Source organism: Mytilus trossulus, chromosome 10, assembly GCF_036588685.1.
Source record: "Mytilus trossulus isolate FHL-02 chromosome 10, PNRI_Mtr1.1.1.hap1, whole genome shotgun sequence".
In the NCBI taxonomy this organism is placed as follows: Eukaryota; Metazoa; Mollusca; class Bivalvia; order Mytilida; family Mytilidae; genus Mytilus; species Mytilus trossulus.
The window spans coordinates 35,828,010-35,847,086 of NC_086382.1; the positions used below are offsets into that span (position 1 = coordinate 35,828,010).

General features: G+C 30.6%; 1 protein-coding gene across 1 annotated transcript in view; it reads left to right on the forward strand.

Moving 5' to 3' along the window:
• The first annotated feature begins 1,687 nt into the window (after positions 1-1,687).
• The window catches only part of LOC134686371 (agrin-like), a 39,768-nt gene continuing 22,378 nt past the window's right edge, over positions 1,688-19,077 (forward strand). Inside the window, exons 1-14 of the mRNA XM_063546040.1 lie at positions 1,688-1,726; positions 2,803-2,906; positions 3,849-3,942; positions 5,056-5,184; positions 5,892-6,020; positions 6,975-7,061; positions 7,864-7,995; positions 8,696-8,824; positions 9,662-9,790; positions 11,146-11,274; positions 11,799-11,924; positions 12,755-12,774; positions 13,596-13,628; positions 14,399-14,452. Coding sequence (XP_063402110.1) covers positions 2,837-2,906; positions 3,849-3,942; positions 5,056-5,184; positions 5,892-6,020; positions 6,975-7,061; positions 7,864-7,995; positions 8,696-8,824; positions 9,662-9,790; positions 11,146-11,274; positions 11,799-11,924; positions 12,755-12,774; positions 13,596-13,628; positions 14,399-14,452 — 1,261 coding nt within the window. The 5' untranslated portion in view covers positions 1,688-1,726; positions 2,803-2,836. The remainder of the gene's footprint in view (positions 1,727-2,802; positions 2,907-3,848; positions 3,943-5,055; positions 5,185-5,891; positions 6,021-6,974; positions 7,062-7,863; positions 7,996-8,695; positions 8,825-9,661; positions 9,791-11,145; positions 11,275-11,798; positions 11,925-12,754; positions 12,775-13,595; positions 13,629-14,398; positions 14,453-19,077) is intronic.

Here is a 19,077-nt window from a genome sequence, read left to right on the forward strand (position 1 = left end):
AAAGGAACTAAACATTTTGAATGTTATAATGTATCAAAACGGCTTCTAATTTTAAACGCGAATTATAAGAAATCTCAATTTGTCATTTAAAGAATTGCCATTTCAAACTAGATAAACAAATATTATTGTGATTTCTGGAAAATAGAAAACAAATATGTAGAAGAAAATTCAAGACACTATGGCCTTGTCAATTTTTTGGGGGCTTTAACCTCAGAACCAGAACATTAAGTTATAACTCCTATCTAAAATGTAAAATGACGTTTGATGAGTTTAAAGAACCTTTACAATTTTAATTCATTTCATATTTATGATTACAATCAATGAGGTTTTTTCAGCGTGGTTACCTGTGCTTAATCAAGTATATCGGGAATTAAAATACAAGAGTACATCTGAAATGTGCAGTGTCTGAGATTTAATGTACACGTCGCTTGTCAATGATCCCAATTATAGCTCAGTTACCACCCTCTCCCCCCCCCAAAAAAAAATAAATAAATAAAGAAATAAAACTTCGTCATTTAAAAAGTACTTGTTCATTTATAGCATTTTCAACTTGTAGTAGAATTGATTCGACGGACTTATGTAACAAGTAATGAATTTGTATGTAAGTTTTTATCCAGCTGTCATTATTTAAATAAGTGCTTAGCATGCATTCATATACTTCATGCACGTCCTTCTCCATACCAATTTTCCTTTTACATAACAATAAAAGATTTCGACACTCAAATATACTCTTCCAACATATTAAAAAGAACACTTCGGGGATTACTCAATATGGAAAATCCCTAATCAAATAACAAAATATAAAGCTCAAACACATTATACGAATGGATAACATATTGCTTATGTTTCAGGTGGTACATGCATTTTTTATGTAGAAAATGATTGATTAAACTTGGTTTTATAGCTAGATATACCTATCACTTGTATGGCATTTGTATACAAGTTCATTATATAGTTAATGATGTGTGAACATAACAAAAACAACCAGATATATTGTGTTACAAACACTTTTCCTATGCTCTAACATTTCAAATGGCTCTGAACACAGAAAATGCAATAATGTGTAAGAAATTAGTTTCAAATTAGATATGTACAACATTGGAAAGATGCTTTTGAACTACCAGCATTCCTGTTGAAAATGTCTAAGTGCAATCGAAATACATGTTTATAATAGAACAATGTAAAATATGTAAAATGTAAAGATTTGGTTGATCTTTCGATTGAAAAAAATAGACACATTCATTCATTCAAATATTCAGTTACGAATAATAGTGGACAAATATCAATTGTAATTTTTGTCAATAAATTGTATTATAGTTTGTCGAGACTTTCTTATTGTGTGTGCAGGTAAATGTCTTTTGCCTTTTTTTTGTCTAATCAACTTTTACACCCCAATCATTGTTAATAATTTTACAGAGTAAAATTCATGGTAACGCAACATATCAATTGTCATACATCTGTACATCTGAACAATTTATAAATTGCAAATTTCTTTTTTTTTTCAAACTGGTCATTACATTAGATTACGTATATTTAGTACTTTTATTCTGCAGAAATACATGTTTATAGATTTTATGTAATACATGATGCATTTACATATTCAAATTTTTAAACAGCTGTCATAATTGGAATCGATTAGTTAATTAGCCTTCATATATATATAATGCTTCCTATATCATCATAATAGTAGACTCCTTCCATACATTTTGAGCGCTTCTGAAAACAGGTAATACAAATATACAATTTTAACTATTATTTTGCACGATTCAAGAACAATGCAAAGATTACAATATACGGCAACTATCATTCTTCCTGTATGTGTAAAAGTTGTTGACGTTGTTCTTTTTTTTTAAGTATTTTTTTTTCTCTCTCAAGAAAACGAATATTTAAATTTATATTCATGAAAACATTTAATAAGTAACATTTTAGACAAATGGTTTGTTCAGGAATACTCCCCCCCCCCTACGTTTTCATCGTAAAATTAACCAATGTTCCGAGCCAATATTTACGTTTCTTTGCAATTGATCGACTGTTCAATGTGATGTGTGTTTGAAAATATAATACTTAATCAGCGCAAGTAATAATCAATATGCTTTCCTGTTGATTTCGAAAAGGTCATTGATTTACTCAACTTAATTATATTTAGTTGAAAACATGTGGAGAAGGAGATACTCACCCGCCGGAGCCAATGAGTTCATCCCCGGTTTCTGTTATGGTTTAAACTGCTGAATAAAACGTATTTCGTATAATGTGTTATCTTTGGATCATTTTATTGATTGTTTAGGCATTGCATTATCAGTTTAATTTCGTTTTCGAATTATGAGATTGATTATCCCTGTTGCAGTTTTCGTCTCTTTTTCTTGCATTCTTCTTATATTAACGATATGTGTTGATTCTTGTATGGTCAAAAATGGCAAATAGTAATTAAAGAATATTCCTTTGAGTTCGGTTTTTTTGCTGATTTACGTTTTTCCTGTATTTCTTTTTGTTTTTGTTTAGCAATATCATTAAATAATATCTAGTCAATGATAAACGGTTCTCAATCTTTCTTTTTATTACTAATGAGTACTTTAGTATTCAACATAGTTTTATTGTTACAATTAACAGAGTGACTACACTGTGTTTAATATGAACTACATTCTGATATTGTTTCTGTTCAAGGTTGAATGATGTACGGACACTATTTTTGCTACCGATATGAGTGTATAAGTTTTAATTGATTTTCTATTCAACAAATCAGATGTTCTGTTACAGTTATACAGCAATACAAAAACAAATCAAACTTTTAATCTTTCGTTTCAGATCATTGAAGTTGAAAGGTGATCACAGCTGAGAAATGAAGAACTTCAGCATTACATGTTTATTCGTCCTTTTTAGTTTTATTGTACTATCGTCTGCATCAAGCTGTACGTACTATTTTGATAATACAGTATACACTATTAGTTTTGTACTGATTCTTGGTAACTGCAACGTTTTACATCGCATGTAATGTCCTTACTACCGAAAAGATGAGTCATGTCCTTTTATATTGATTTTGAAAGTCATTCTGATGCTCTGCTTTATATTAGGTTAGGCAGTCATATTCTTGTTATCTATGTTGCTATAAACGACCAGTTACATTTGATGAAGTGCTTTTATTTTGTCTTTTTGTGTTTTTATTTAATTATATTACATTAAAACCCTTATTCTAATTAATTCAATTTAGGGAGCCACACCTGTTGTTTTCAATTATGCCAAACCTTATTAAATATACAAGAATGTAAACTCACAGAACGTGATGACTTAACCTTATTCTCATCAAATTTTAAACTTGTGTACGCTGAATACGTGTTTCGTCTTGAAAATACCCATCAATGACGCTCGAAATAAATAAAAAAAAAACCAACATTACAATGTAAAATAACGTAAGAAATTGAAAATAATATGGAACCCTGACCTCAAAATAGTATGCCAAATATAGCGGTTAATAGTCAATTACATTAATCAATGGAAAAGATACTTCCAAGTATTAAAAAGAATTCAGGTTTTTGGTAATAGGTAATATAGATTAAATGATAATTTATGTCAACACGTGTGTACTGAGCTGTTCAAGGTTCAGTGTTTTTGCTAATGGTTGTCCGTTTGATTCTACAGTAGCCTTTACAAACCACTGTCTAATCGAGTCTATGTAGTTATTTTCAGATAGAAACAAATCTGTCGAGGTTGAAAAATCAAGATTTAAGATTTATCTTTCAGGCAAAACAGCACGAGTAAAAGCAATAAGTAAACTTTCACTCGAACAAATATATGTATGCTGTGATTTAACATTTGGAAAAGGTTAAGAAAAAGAAAAATAATCTTTTTTTCAGGGAGGCCTGATTATAAGCCTTGTAACAGCGATTCTGGACCTGTTTGTGGAATAAATGGCCAGGACTATTACAATGAATGTCACGCATTTTTTTCGTAAGTATAGTTTATTCGAATATTCCGCAAAATTATTTTTGCTGTTTAAATGTCAGTAAACATTATTTTTTGAATTTGAATTAATATTTATTCTTTGTTATGCATATATCCTTCAATCTTTTGTATCTATAGACATTGTTTCACTTACGGGCTGTTCTGTTGGCTAAAAATTGCGTCACGTTGAGATATAACAAAGTTTAACATAGCATACAGATCTAGATCGAAAAAAAACATGTAATGCACTTTTCAGAGAATTGATTTACCAGCTGACATTGATAAACGAAACGTTGCGTGTGCATTTAACATGTTTAATGATTTTATGAATTATGACTATTTAAATTTTGATGCAAAACAGATATACACACCAAGTGCATTACATGTTAATTATTTTTCATTCAATTAGCATGTGATTCGTTTGATCTCTGTTCATTTGTTAAAATAAAATGATTAGGTTGCAGGTCGTTCAAAACGTGAATGAAGATCGTCTGCATATTGTCGTAAAATGATAAAAACAAAAGATTCCACTACCAAATTTCGTGCAACAGGATATTTTTGCACTCTCAACAGTTTTCTTTCAAATATAAAAAAAAAGGTCAGCAAGCCTCATGAGGCCTCATGTTATTTCAAATGTATTTATCTGTTAGTTGATAGGGCTCGTATTAAAATCGATGCAGTGGTAGAATCTGTGTATATGTATACACATATAAATATATTTGCAGACATTATAAACGTCAAAATAAGTTTATTTGTGTTTTTGTCTATATTTTGTTTTTTTCCGAATGAGTACGAAATGTAAAACATGAATGAAAAGGTGATACAACCTGTTACTATTATGTATGGGTGAAGATTGGTTATTTTGAATTTGTTGTTAAGCTTTTTATAGCTTTTGTCTACATCTGAGGCTGGAATCTCACAAAACATTGTAAACCCGCTGCATTTGTGCGCCTGTCGGAAACCTGGAGCATCTGGCCTTTGTCAGTGTTCTAAGTTCTTTCATTTAGTTCATTTTCACTTAACTAGTACACAATTTTGTTTAGGGGCCAGCTGAAGACCACATCCATGACGTATTCCCCGTTTTCATTATCATAATTTATACATATTTCATTATTGCAGAAAAGTCAAGGTGGGATGCAATAACAAATGTCCGTGTGATTGCGCAGAGAATTGTCCTGCAACATATTATCATCCAGTATGTGGGGATGATGGCCAGGAATATAAATCAAAATGTCATGCAGATTGCAAGTAAGACAAATACCTCCTTAATCTTAACATTTTTAAACAAATATTTACTTCTTTAAATCATAAATAATAGACTTTCTTATCCCATTATCAAAAAGGTTTACAATATACTGATATTGGTAAAAAGCATATGTGAAATGTATGGAATTGTTAAAAACCAAGTCAAATGTAGTTTATGTTAAATATAAGAATACCTTGTTTGTGCTATCAATTTGTCAATTGAATTAATATCTATTCTTTGTTATGCATGTACTCTACGATCTATTACATTTGTAGACATTATTTCATTTAGTACTTGCTGTTCTGTTGGCTAAAACGTTACGATATAATACCTTTGAAACTGATGTTTACATTTATTTTACACTAGTTAGAGGTATCAGGAGAGAGCTGAGATTTCACAAAACATGTGTACCAACGCTGCATGTTTTTGACTGTCCCAAGCTAGCAGTCTCTGGCCTTTGTCAGTCATGTAATTAACTTTAATTCATCTATCTTTTTTGGAGTTTATGCGACATCCATGTTTTACTGATTAACATCACAATTTTATTTAGATGCCAGATGAGAACCATCTCAGGGTGTTGGATTTTTGTAGACCAATTGGTGACCTTCGGTTCTTGCCTGGTCGGGTTATTGTTATTGTCTCTTTGACCTATACCCCATTTCCATTCTCAATTTTATTTGTTAAATTTATTCATTTTCGATTATTGCAGGAATGTCAAGATAGGTTGTAATAAACAATGTCCTTGTGATTGCACAGATGGTTGTCACGGATCATATTATCATTCAGTATGTGGGGTTGATGGCAATACATATAAATCAAAATGTCATTTGGATTGCAAGTAAGACAAATACTTATTATTCTGAATATTAACATTTTTAAACAAATATTTTCTTCTTCAATCATCAAAAATAGGCTTGCTTAGCCCATTATCAAATGGGTTTATAATACACTGATATTGGAATACAGTATATGTGAAATTTTAGAAATTGTTAAATATGTTTTTTATGTTAAATATAAAAAGTCCAAGTTAATGATATAAGTTTGTCAATTTAAAATAAATACAGGAGACTAAAATCTAAAAGTTGATTCAAAGCATGAACATACTTATTTTGTAATAGACAAAAACAACTTTTAACTACATTTCGTAATAACGCATTGTTTTCATAAGAACGTGCGGTAAATTATGTGTATAAATTTCTAATAATTTATTTCAATTTCTCATTCATGACTTAAAGGAAAATCAACAATTTAACTGATTAAAAATTTGTAATAGTTTCAAGAACATGCTAAACGAAGAAACAAATCTAAAAAAAAATAGCTTTTAATTTTACCCAAAGAAATTCATGCGATGTCTAGATGTTTGTTAGTCCAAGGATATTCAAATCTTGATTTTTCTAAACAAACAGAAGTACGGGAAGCATTATATGAAAATGAAAGGAATATCAGTCACGATTAAATGAAAAACATCAACAAGCTTTGTGTTAAGTTTTTAAAGTCTTTCAGTATATATCCATGGCCAGGGAGTTCCATACATATGATAGTTGTATTATACACTTTAGAAAGAAGGAAAGTCCCGTTAGTATAACCTTTTGACATTTAAACTGTTTTGTTCTTGATTGAAACATTTTACGACTTGAATATAGAAACAATAATGAAATACCGTTAATTAAATTACCGATAAGTTGAAGGGCTACAGAAGATTTTTTAAAACAGAAAACAATCATTAATGCCCCAGACCGTAGGAATTAAAATCAAAATTGAGAATAATATAATAAATATTTTAACATTTCAGGAAAGTTTCCGAATGTCCAAAGATCAAACGTCCAGTTTGTGGTGCTGATAACAAAACATATGACACCAAGTGCGATGCCAAGTGCGCGTAAGTTCATTATTTACAATTAAATCTTTACTTATATATTTGAGATAAACACGTGATCGTAGCAACATTTGAAAACCAAATGACATGCATGCTAGTCTTATTCTTGAAAAAAATAATCATATTTTCCTCTCCGTCCTCAGAAACAATCTTATAACTGGAGTACTGCCATTCAAAAAGATGATATATGAGATAATTTAAATGTATATAAATAATTGGTTTTGATTTGATTACCTATTGATTTTTTGCAGACACATTATTGATAAATATAGAGCAAAAATGATTTGCAAACAAAAAACTTAGTATATGTAACAAAACCATATGTAAGTGAATAAAATTGAGGTAAACTTATTTTAACCGATTAATTCTTAGCATTCATCAGATATTTGTTTCGTGATATATATTTTACTTATTTTATTGATAGCAGTTGCTTAAAGATCTCAAACAATGAAACGATAACTTTCATGTTTTAGCAAGATCAAGGCATTCAAAAAGTCCAAATCACAATTTGATTACTTTAAATACAGCAGCAACAAACCATTTGGTTTCAAAGTAAAGAAGGTTTGCTAAAAGCAAACACTAAGGCTCAAGACAGAACTTGTAGAAATCGGATAAAAAATTGAGAATAATAAAAATAGTCGCTTGTTGATTTTATTATTTTCAAATTATACACACAGAAAAAAGAAATACAATTAAAAAAGATATTGGGTTTCCTACATTTCCTTTATGCGTCGTTTTTAAGCTTTGAAACTTTGCTAAATCAGAATTTATATTAACCTCATTTACTGATATTTTAACATTTTAGAAACGTTGAGGTACATTGTAACGGGCATTGTCCTTGTGACTGTATTAAAATGAAGTGCCATCCAGAAGTCAAAAATCCAGTTTGTGGAATTAATAACAGAACATACGACAACCAATGTCATGCCGCCTGCGCGTAAGTTCATTATTTGAAATGTAAACCTTTATATATTTTTTAGATGAATATGTGGTTGATATCAAAGATTTGCAAGGAGATAAAACGCATTAAAACATTAAATATTGTTAATTAAAAACTGTATACATTTCTTCTTCTTGATCCACAAAAAAATATAATATAAATTGAGTTACGCTTTGAAAAATATCATATATGTGATATATCAAAAGTACCCAGATGATTGGTTTTCTGTAATCTATTCGTTTGTTTCGGACTTTTTTTTTAAATATATAAATCTAGATTGATATGTAACAAAAAAAGAAGTAGCAATAGGCTATATACTTTCAATGATGATATTCATCTCAACAGTTCATTGAGATCTTGATCGATATGATGCTTACGTTAATGATTTACCAAGATCAAGGTACTCAAAATGTCCGGAAAACAATGTGAGGACTTCAATTAAAGCGTAACAATCTAAGAACAGAAATTATATTACCATTTTGCTTAACGAGCAGAACAGATTTGTTCAAACAAATAGTATGGCTTATTTGTTTGTGTTCAAATTATACACAACGAAAATAATGTTTCATGTATACAATAGAAAAATATGTGTTTTTAAATTTCAATTAACAAAAATACGTCAATTTTAATTCAGAATATAAACTTTGATAAAACAATTTAGTTATCAACATGGCTCACTAATATTTAATCATTTTAGCAACGTTCCCATACAATGTCTTACAAATTGCCCTTGTTCCTGTGAAGCCGATTGTCTTGAAACGAAACCAGGTTTAGTTTGTGGAGCTGATGGACACGTATACACAAGCGAGTGTTATGCCAAATGCTCGTAAGTTCATTATTTGAAAATTAACACTTTATATATTCTTGAGATAAACTTGTGGCCGTTTGCAAAGTTGTACCAATAATCAAATGACTACTATTCTGTTTTACATAAACAACATATAAATAACTTGGACTCGACTAGAGGAAACAATCTTAAAACAGGACTAACGCTATGAGAATTATTATATACATGTATATATGCGATATTTTTTAATAGTATCCAGATGATTAGTTTTGCAAATTTATTGATTTATATCGATGACATCTTGAACATTTATTAAGCTTGAGTAATACGTTATCTAAACAAACGTAGTAAGTAACCAAATATAATAAAATGAAACTGAGGCTCATTTCACTAATTGTTCCAAACATTCATCAGATGAAAGGTACATGATACTGACGTAGATACTTTAATTGATGCGATGGTGCTTAATAAATGACTTAAGCTCTGTGATGATAGGTTACTTACTGCTATATTTAAGCAAGTTAGCTAGTTAATTCATCCAAAACACCACTAAAGGAGTTGCAAAATAGCAACATAAATTAGATAACGGAAATTACATTATCAGTGTGATTTCTTGGAAGAGACGGTTTGTTAAGGCAGAAACAGGCATTTACGCCAGGAACTGCAATCAAAAAGGAGAAAAACAAAGTTAAACACATGTTTTGTTCTATTGAGTTCAATTTATTCACAAAGAAAATAATGTTTTGGGTATATAATAAAAAATAGAAAAAAACTGTTTTTAGGTTTCAAGTAAACAAAATTATTGAATTCAGATGTTTAAAATTTTGTGAATCCAGATCTTTCTTAACTTGGCTCACTAATATTTAAACATTTTAGTAACAATGCCGTAGAATGTACTGGAAACTGCCCTTGTGCCCCTTGTCATGAGAGATGCGAAAAGACCGGAATGAAAGTGTGTGGTGTTGATAAAAAGACACACGAATCAAAGTGTCATGCCATGTGCAAGTAAGTAAAACTGTTCTTCAACTTCGTACTTGTTTTTGCCTTTTTAACTGTTTTGGATTCGAGCGTCCTGGTATCTATGATGAGTTTATTTAGATATTATTCAGCTATACATGTGACTGATTGCAAAAAATTTTGAATTCGAATGAAATGCATACATGTCTGATGATTTTGTGACTTCCATGTTTTTGCAAGATCAAGGTAGTCAAATCATTCTAATCACAATTTCAGGAGTTGAAATATAAGAACATTAGAAGTATAACGGACATTACATTAACATTTTTGTTCATGATCAGGGGTTCGTTTAAACAGAAACACACATAAACACCTAATGCCAGTAGAAACTGCTAAAATCTTATTGAAATAGTGAAATTATATATAATTATATAAGAAAAGTTGTTAATGTCTGTGATATTTGGTCACTTGTAGAGGGTTGTCTAATTGACATAAATACCACATCTTCTGTTTTGTAGACGTGTTATTTTAAAGGTTTCAAATTATACACAAAGAAACTTATACTTGAAAAGTTTTCGTTTAGAGCGCTACCATTTGATTTTAATGGGAGAGGGTAGGACACAAAAAAGTTTTCCTGCATTAATTTTTGTTATAATCTCTGTCCTGTCTTTTTATTTTTTTGACTTTGTAGTCCTGCCTTTGATTTTATTATTCATTTGCGAAAATAGACCTTACCATGATAAATAATCAGATCATATTTCGGAATATTTTCAAACTCAACCACTACTCTAATTTTTAGTACTGTTCAAAAGCTTGCAATTGTGTTTTAGACCTTTCAGTAATTTGTATATACATATACAAATCAACATCATACTAAATTATCTTAAAAGGTAATCAACTATCCTAAAATTTCCGAGAGCTAGGTGTCTCAATAATATCAAGTTTACAGCAGTGGTTAAGTCTGAAAATTGACACAAAGACTTAACTTCATTGAATGATTTATTGTTTAGACTTTCCAACATGTGTCAAGATAAAATGACCGTGTAAGAATCATAATATTTATGAAAACATAGTCCAGATAAATCAATCTAATATACATTAAGAATATGTACATAATCGCAAACATATTTTTGTTAATAAGTTTTGTTTAACATGTGTAAGATATGTATACTTTTACACAAAGCTAGCATGTTGTTTTTAATGTCAGGTGCGTTTTCCTTTTGTGAATCCTTCAAAATTGATCATAATTAGTAATCAAATTGCTATGCTGTATGCAATGAAAAAAATGAATAGAATTTAGATTTCATGTTCCCGATATTCAGCCTTTAACGCATACTTGTTCATACACCACTGTATTTTAAGCGTAGTGTTGCACATGTCTACTGCATAATAAATTATTGCAGAAACGTCAAAGTAGCGTGTCACAAACAATGTCCTTGTGACCCCTGTGAAAAATGTCCGGCATCGTATTATAGTCCAGTCTGTGGAAAGGATGGCCAGACATACAAATCGAAATGTCATGCTGAATGCAAGTAAGACAATATACTGATAGCTAAGATTCTTTAACATTTGTCAACAAATGAGTGTTTTTTGATATATTGATTGGTTATCAAGATGAATTACTGCATCACAATCTTTCAAATATAGGATATATGGAATGTGCAAAAACATATACAACCAAATACAAAGATATTTTCTTATTTATACAACTATTTCTTGATTTATATTTTATTAAGACTAAAAATTAGAATATTGTTTAAAGGTCGTGTATTTGTTTTGTTATTTATTTTATTGAGAAAAAGTGTATAACATGATTTTATATCTTTCAGTCTTATATTAAAATTATCAATACATTATACACAATAAGACAATTTGAACTTCAATTTACCTATATCGAACAAGATAACTTCTAAATTGAACACTTGGTTTATTATACGTATAATTCTATGGTAAAAGGCGAAACCTATGGGGGATATATTATATGTTTATCATTAAATATTCGGTGTTTTAACATATTGTAGCCATATTCGAATTGTGAATCAAATAATTTTTATAGGGAAACTACCGTACAATGTTCTGGAAAATGTCCCTGTGATCCATGTTCACACTGCCAGGAAGGCGGTCCAAAAGTTTGTGGACCCTATGGAAAGACATACAAGAATGAATGTTTTGCCAAATGCTCGTAAGTATTTCATATAAACTATATCTACTATCCACAAAACACTTAAGGATAGATGGAGTATAAGCATGATCTTTGAACCGAAAGCTTCTTTATACGCCACAATTGTCTTGATCTACATTTAACATCTCTCGTGCAAATTGAGTCTCGTCAAAAATGATATAAAAAAAAAACATAAGTTCATCGATCAGGGTCTGACTATTAACCAGATGTCCATAGGATCATGGACAGTTAAAACATGTTTTCCGGGTTTGAGATACTGATATATATCGTATCACTGATTCGTAAAAAACAAAATAAAACATGCTTAGACTCAACTTTAGTCGTTCCTTTCAATACTGCAAACTAACGTAATTTCGCACATACTTTATTTCGCGTTTACCCCGTTTTATACAACTTCGCAGTAATTTGATATTGCCCTTCTCGGTAAAAATAAGTTCTAATTGAAAGCAGGATTCGATGTATTATTTTAGGAGGCTGTCATCTATTAATGTAACATTACAAAAGAGACATTTTTTTAAAATTTTTTTTAAAGAGACATTTTTTAAATCAATGTTATAAAGAATAATTGTCTGTATTAATTTTTTAATATAAAGGAATGAATTGAACCATAATACGATATAACTATATTACAGCTACCATAGTATATTGTTTTCTGGTAGGAGAAAGACAACTGTATTATAATATAAGATCATCCATTTTCCTTAAGTCGTGCACCTGTAATATTAAAAAATAAACCGACTCCCTATGTGTAAAAGTAATCTCTGACAACACTCTTATCTATACAATAATTTCAAATTCTATCTCATAATATTTTATTTTATATTATTCAGTGGCAAGAAATATTTTCCATGTAAGTATTATTTATTAATATATCTTAGACAACAAAAGTAATGATACACTTGTTTGAACATACCTTTTTCATAAAAAAAAAGAAAGAAAAAATCAACAATACACTTTACAGCAAAAGTACTTAAATGTTGTAGTAAAGGTAATAACTTAGGGTAGCTGGCTTGCTAGCTGAACCCTGCAATCATTAATAATTGAAGTATACTACTATCTTTTGAGAGAAGAAAAATCTGACAGGTAAACTATCTGTCTATAGGACTACTTCGAAAGGATGGTAATATACCTAATTTTTAGTTCACAATATGAGTTTTAAAATAATCATTTCAAATTCAAATTTTCTCGAAATTTCTGTAGTAAACTGACTAAAATACCCATAAACAAACCCCGTGATCATTTCTGTTCCCCATCTATTTTCTCTTACTCATATACGGATCAGAGTTGGAACGGCCGAGGATTTATCAATAACCTCATGATCTCGTATATTCAAAGACTTTGAATCGGAAACTATAAGATCCATAATTAGATACGTAAAACTCGATTTAAAAAACAAATATTGTCGTAAAACAAGCATTAGTAGAATCTCGAATTCGAGAAGAAATAAAATATCTCAATAAAGACAAAATCTAGTGAAAAATATTTGACAATACACAAATATGTTGTGTATAGGATGAAGTTATAACATATTTCCTTTAAATGTTTTTGCATATGTATGTCAAAGCGATAATTTTGTGATGAAGGATATGAAAAATTAAGTTTTCAAAATGTATTAAGATATTTATCTAGGATAATTCATATCTATATGTATATTATTATTTTCTGTTATAGGTCCAAGTTATGACGGTGGTCATAAGCGTTATTAGGCGACGCAGAAGATCTAGAGGGCCTTATCATTTGTCATTAAATTTTGACTAACTATGTATTTCTTTATTCATTGTGTATTTGATGTTGTGTTATTTTGGTTGTCTTTTTGCTGACTCCAAACGATTGCGATGAATAATATTAAATTTGTGGATCTGCATGCGAGATATGTTACGATTCTAAATGAGAACATTATCCATCAGACTTCATTAGATTGTTGTCTAGTAATTGTCATTTGTTGTTATTGTTTATCATTTGTTTTACGTTTCTTGCTTTGACGATAAATCAGTACGAACATTCTCTCGTTTGAGTTGTTTTGCATGTTTCATATCAGGCTCCTTTTAAATCTTATTATTTGGTATATTTGATCTCTAGTCGATGGTTGTGTTAGATGCAATCATATCATGTAATCTTATTCTTATTTATTAGTATGGTATGCAGACAATACATTTAAAATATTTAGGAATTCTCATCATAAATACCAAGATTGAAATTTCATATATACGCCAGACGCGCGTTTCGTCTACAAAAGACTCAGCAGTGACGCTCCAAACAAAATATATTGAAAAGGCCAAATAAAGTACGAAATTGAAGAGCATTGAGGACCACAAATTCATAAAAGTATTGCCAAATACCGTTTTTATAGTTTCAATAAATTCTTAAATCTGAAACCACATATCTGTAATATGTAAGACCCATACATGACCACTTTAAATGATAGAGCGATTGTTTGCGATTGTTTATTGGGTTATTTTTTAAATCTTTTACAGTGGCTTATATTCAGGGAAAGAAAACAGGATCTGATTACCCTTCAAGAGCATCCAGTAAGGTGATGTTTATGTTGCCCAGTCTTAATTTTCTTTATTGTGTTTTGTGTACTACTGTTTGTCTATCTGTCTGTCTGGTTGGTTTTTTTAGTGATTTTTTTTGTCCTGACGTTGTCAGTTTATTTCCGATATATGAGTTTGGATGTTCCTCTGGTATCGTTTCCCCTATTTTGAACGATACATATATTAACTAGGTTGAGCCTAATCGTCTAATGAAGGGCTATAGAAATTTGCTACTGACAAATCGAGAAGGAAACGAACATGTTATTTTGCCTTTTGACACACTTTAACTAGTTACTTCTTTTTCTTTTGGTTTAGTTACTTAAATTTACACCAAGACTGTAATATGTGTGTGTGATTCGTATTAATATGCATGCGCCAAAGAGATTTTATATAACAGAAGCGTTACACCAATTCGCATAACTGTAAAGGATCCGTTATTTGTCTGTCGCAAGTGTTTACAGTGGCAGTACAATTTTCCGACTACCACTCGGTAAACAAATTAAAGACATGTTTGTCACATTGATAGTTAGTTTCAATTCATTTTCAACTGATTTTTTTTTATTCTTTTTATGTCGTGTTGTAAAAAATAGCTCTCCTGGATAAGGATGTGTTAGGTGCTCACAAACACGTTAACCATGCACTATTATATTATCGCCCCGTCACAAAGCTAAAGTCAGTAATTCGATGGTTGTCGATGTTTTGGTGTCTAAACTATTCATTTTTGACTCGCCAAGGCCCGAAGGGTCCAATATGAGCTAATGCCATCACTTGCCGTCTGTCGTCGTCCGGCGTCTGTCGTCGTCTGTTGTTGTTGTAAACTATTCCAAAAATCTTTTCCTTTGAAACTACCGGACCAAATACCTTCAAACCTTAACTAAATGTTAATTTGGGTATTTAGTTTTTAAATTGTATCCAAAGTTTTGATCCATCGACACACATGGCAACCATGGTTGAAAATAGAACATAGGAGTCAAATAAAATTGTTGGCTATATCTCAAACACTTAAGCCAATCGGAACTACTCGGCCTTTCTGGTTGCACGAAGAAATAACCTCGTATGCATTAGGCGGAGGAATCATTGTCCGGAAAATTTTCCGATTCGATTCAAAATTATATTTTTTCGACTGGACTGGTACATTTTTTTTACCACTACTGATTTACCTTGCTCCTGTCCGGAAAATTTTCCGATCCGATTGAATTTTATATTTTTTCGACTGGAATGGTACAATTTTTTTACCATTACTTATTTACCTTGCTCCTTCTTTCGCGCCAAAATATTTGGCAGAGTTAAAGTTCTTGATTACTGTGATATATAACCAAATTACAGCGCCACCTGGAGGATAGAACTTCTTTGTGTCGCGGATCACTACAATTCCGGCCAACAATTTAAGAAGAATTTCTCCGTAGTGCATACGAGGTTATTGTACTGCATAGCGAGAATGGCCGAGTAGTTACGATTGACACTTAAGCATTAAGAGCAAATCTGAAATGGGGTAAAATTTTTAATAGGTCCAGATCTATCAGCGCTGAAATTTTCAGTCGAATCGAACAACCAATTGTTGGGTTGCTGCCACTGAATTTGTAGTTTTAACGAAATCTTGCTGTTTTTTCTTAAAATTTTGAATATCATTATAGATAGATACATGTACAAACTGTAACAGCAATAATGTTCAGCCTAGTAAGAGCTACAAAAATGATAATATGACCAAAACTGTCAAATGACCTCTCAAGCAGTCCTTGTCCTTTTATATAATTCTACACAATTAGTAGCATATTTACCCGACGAAATCGGAATAAAAGTATTCCGTCGGATCTTAACATGTACTTGTTATTTGTTTACAAACTGGTATTGATAAAAATAAACAAACAAATGTAGAAATGTTCAGGACTTTGTGTTTGTGTAAAATGATGCAAGCATACGATTGTTATTGCGTCTTACATTTTGAGAAGCAAATAATCTTTAACTACTTTATTAAAATATTGTGTAAAATAATTTTGAGCTATGAAAGTCAAGTGGCTCGAGCATTTTTCTGAGGAATTTTAAAATATTTCAAAGAGATATTTTTACAGTTGGTTAGCTTTCGTTAGTCTCCACTACATAAGACTCATCAGTGACGCTCAAATCAAAATAGTTAAAAAGCCAAACAAATACAAAGTTGAAGAGCTCTATCAAAAACTCTATCAAAAACTATAGGAGAAAAGACCCCGTGCATTTTTCGACTTATTGAAAGCTTCGAAATTATTAAATTTTATCCAAAGTTTTGATCCATCGACACACATGGCAACCATGGTTGAAAATAGAACATAGGAGTCAAATAAAATTTTTGGCTATATCTCAAACACTAAAGCATTAAGGGCAAATCTGAAATGGGGTAAAATTTTTATTAGGTCCAGATCTATCAGCGCTGAAATTTTCAGTCGAATCGAACAACCAATTGTTGGGTTGCTGCCACTGAATTTGTAGTTTTAACGAAGTCTTGCAGTTTTTTGTTAAAATTTTGAATATCATTATAGATAGATACATGTACAAACTGTAACAGCAATAATGTTCAGCCTAGTAAGAGCTACAACAATGGTAATATGACCAAAACTGTCAAATGACCTCTCAAGGAGTCCTTGTCTTTTTATATAATTCTACACAATTAGTAGCATATTTACCCGACGAAATCGGAATAAAAGTATTCCGTCGGATCTTAACATGTACTTGTTATTTGTTTACAAACTGGTATTGATAAAAATAAACAAACAAATGTAGAAATGTTCAGGACTTTGTGTTTGTGTAAAATGATGCAAGCATACGACTGTTATTGCGTCTTACATTTTGAGAAGCAAATAATCTTTAACTACTTTATTAAAATATTGTGTAAAATAATTTTGAGCTATGAAAGTCAAGTGGCTCGAGCATTTTTCTGAGGAATTTTAAAATATTTCAAAGAGATATTTTTACAGTTGGTTAGCTTTCGTTAGTCTCCACTACATAAGACTCATCAGTGACGCTCAAATCAAAATAGTTAAAAAGCCAAACAAATACAAAGTTGAAGAGCTCTATCAAAAACTCTATCAAAAACTATAGGAGAAAAGACCCCGTGCATTTTTCGACTTATTGAAAGCTTCGAAATTATTAAACAAACCATGAAGAAAGTTTATCACAACTCATTTGTATTTTACAGGCAAGTTACAAATTTACAAAAGCATCATTTGAAGCATAGTTTAAAAATATTATGTTAATTAACAGTTGTTTACTAGATAGAAGCTTATATAACACAAACATTTAAGATGCTTACAAATTATTCAACTTCTGGTTTTCAAACTGTGTAAGTGTAGATAAAGTTAGTTCTTGCAATGACACGAACCATTAGGTCAACCGCCTCTTCATATTTTAGATCAATCGCTCTATATCTTAATTGCTGTCTTACCGACCATTTTTTTTTATAATTCATCATCAATTTATAGGAATATATGAATATAGTTAATCACAATTTTGAACAGTTGATTAGTAAAGCCAAGAACCCTTTTAACAATTTTGTATTCTTAATTAAAAATTATCAACAACATATATGTTAAGGGTAAAAAAGTCTTTGTATCGATGGTATAACTGAACAAGAATATTATTGCATAGGTTAATAATCAGAAGCATATTGTATCATTTCTTATCATTGATAGGGTTATATTAATAAATTAACTGTTTGAATTTTTGAAATACTAAGGCTTTTCTACCTCAGGCATATATTACCTTAGCTGTATTTGGCAAAACATTTAGGAATGTTGGTCCTCAATGCTCTTCAACTTCGTACTTTATTTTGCATTTTTAACCTTTTTTGGATTCGAGCGTCACTGAGGAGTCTTTTGTAGACGAAACGCGCGTCTGACGTATATACAATACCGTATAGCGGGTTATTTTCGCGGGTGTACAATTTCGCGATTTTCATTGAACAAGGTATGCGAAATATTTTGGCGGTTATTATTTTGGCGGATTAAAAACTTGTATCCATACCTTTGTATGTACACCTTTAATTTGGCGGAACTTATTTTGGCGATTTTGTTCTATCCGCGAAAATAAGCGAAAATTTGCACCCCGCGAAAATAACCCGCTATACGGTATTAAGTCCTGGTATCTATGATAAGATTATTACTTATGCGGCATGAACTTTGTTTATTGTTCAAGTTCGTCCGGTGACCTATGGTTATTAATGTCCTTGGCATTTCTTTTTGTGGAGAATTGTCTCATTGGCAAGCATACCACATTTTCGTTTTTATAATAATATCGATATTATCAACAGTATGATAAATCAAATGTTGAAACTCCAACTCTTGAAAGTAATGTTTAAGATATAACAAAACTTTGTTTTCACAGCCCCTATACATATATTTACAATCAATTTAAATCTTTAAAACATACCTCTCCTTTACAAGAAAACATTAAAAATGAGAAGGCATAATATTCTACATACACTTAAAATTTTCATGTTTTAAAATGAAAAAAAAGTTTAATAAGGAACGGTCATGTCAATATAATTACATTTCATGTTTTCAGTGGTATTTGAAATGCTAGAGCATACGAATGTCATACATGTGAGGGGTTTATCTATAGTGTGTGATAACATCGTGTGAGGAAATTCG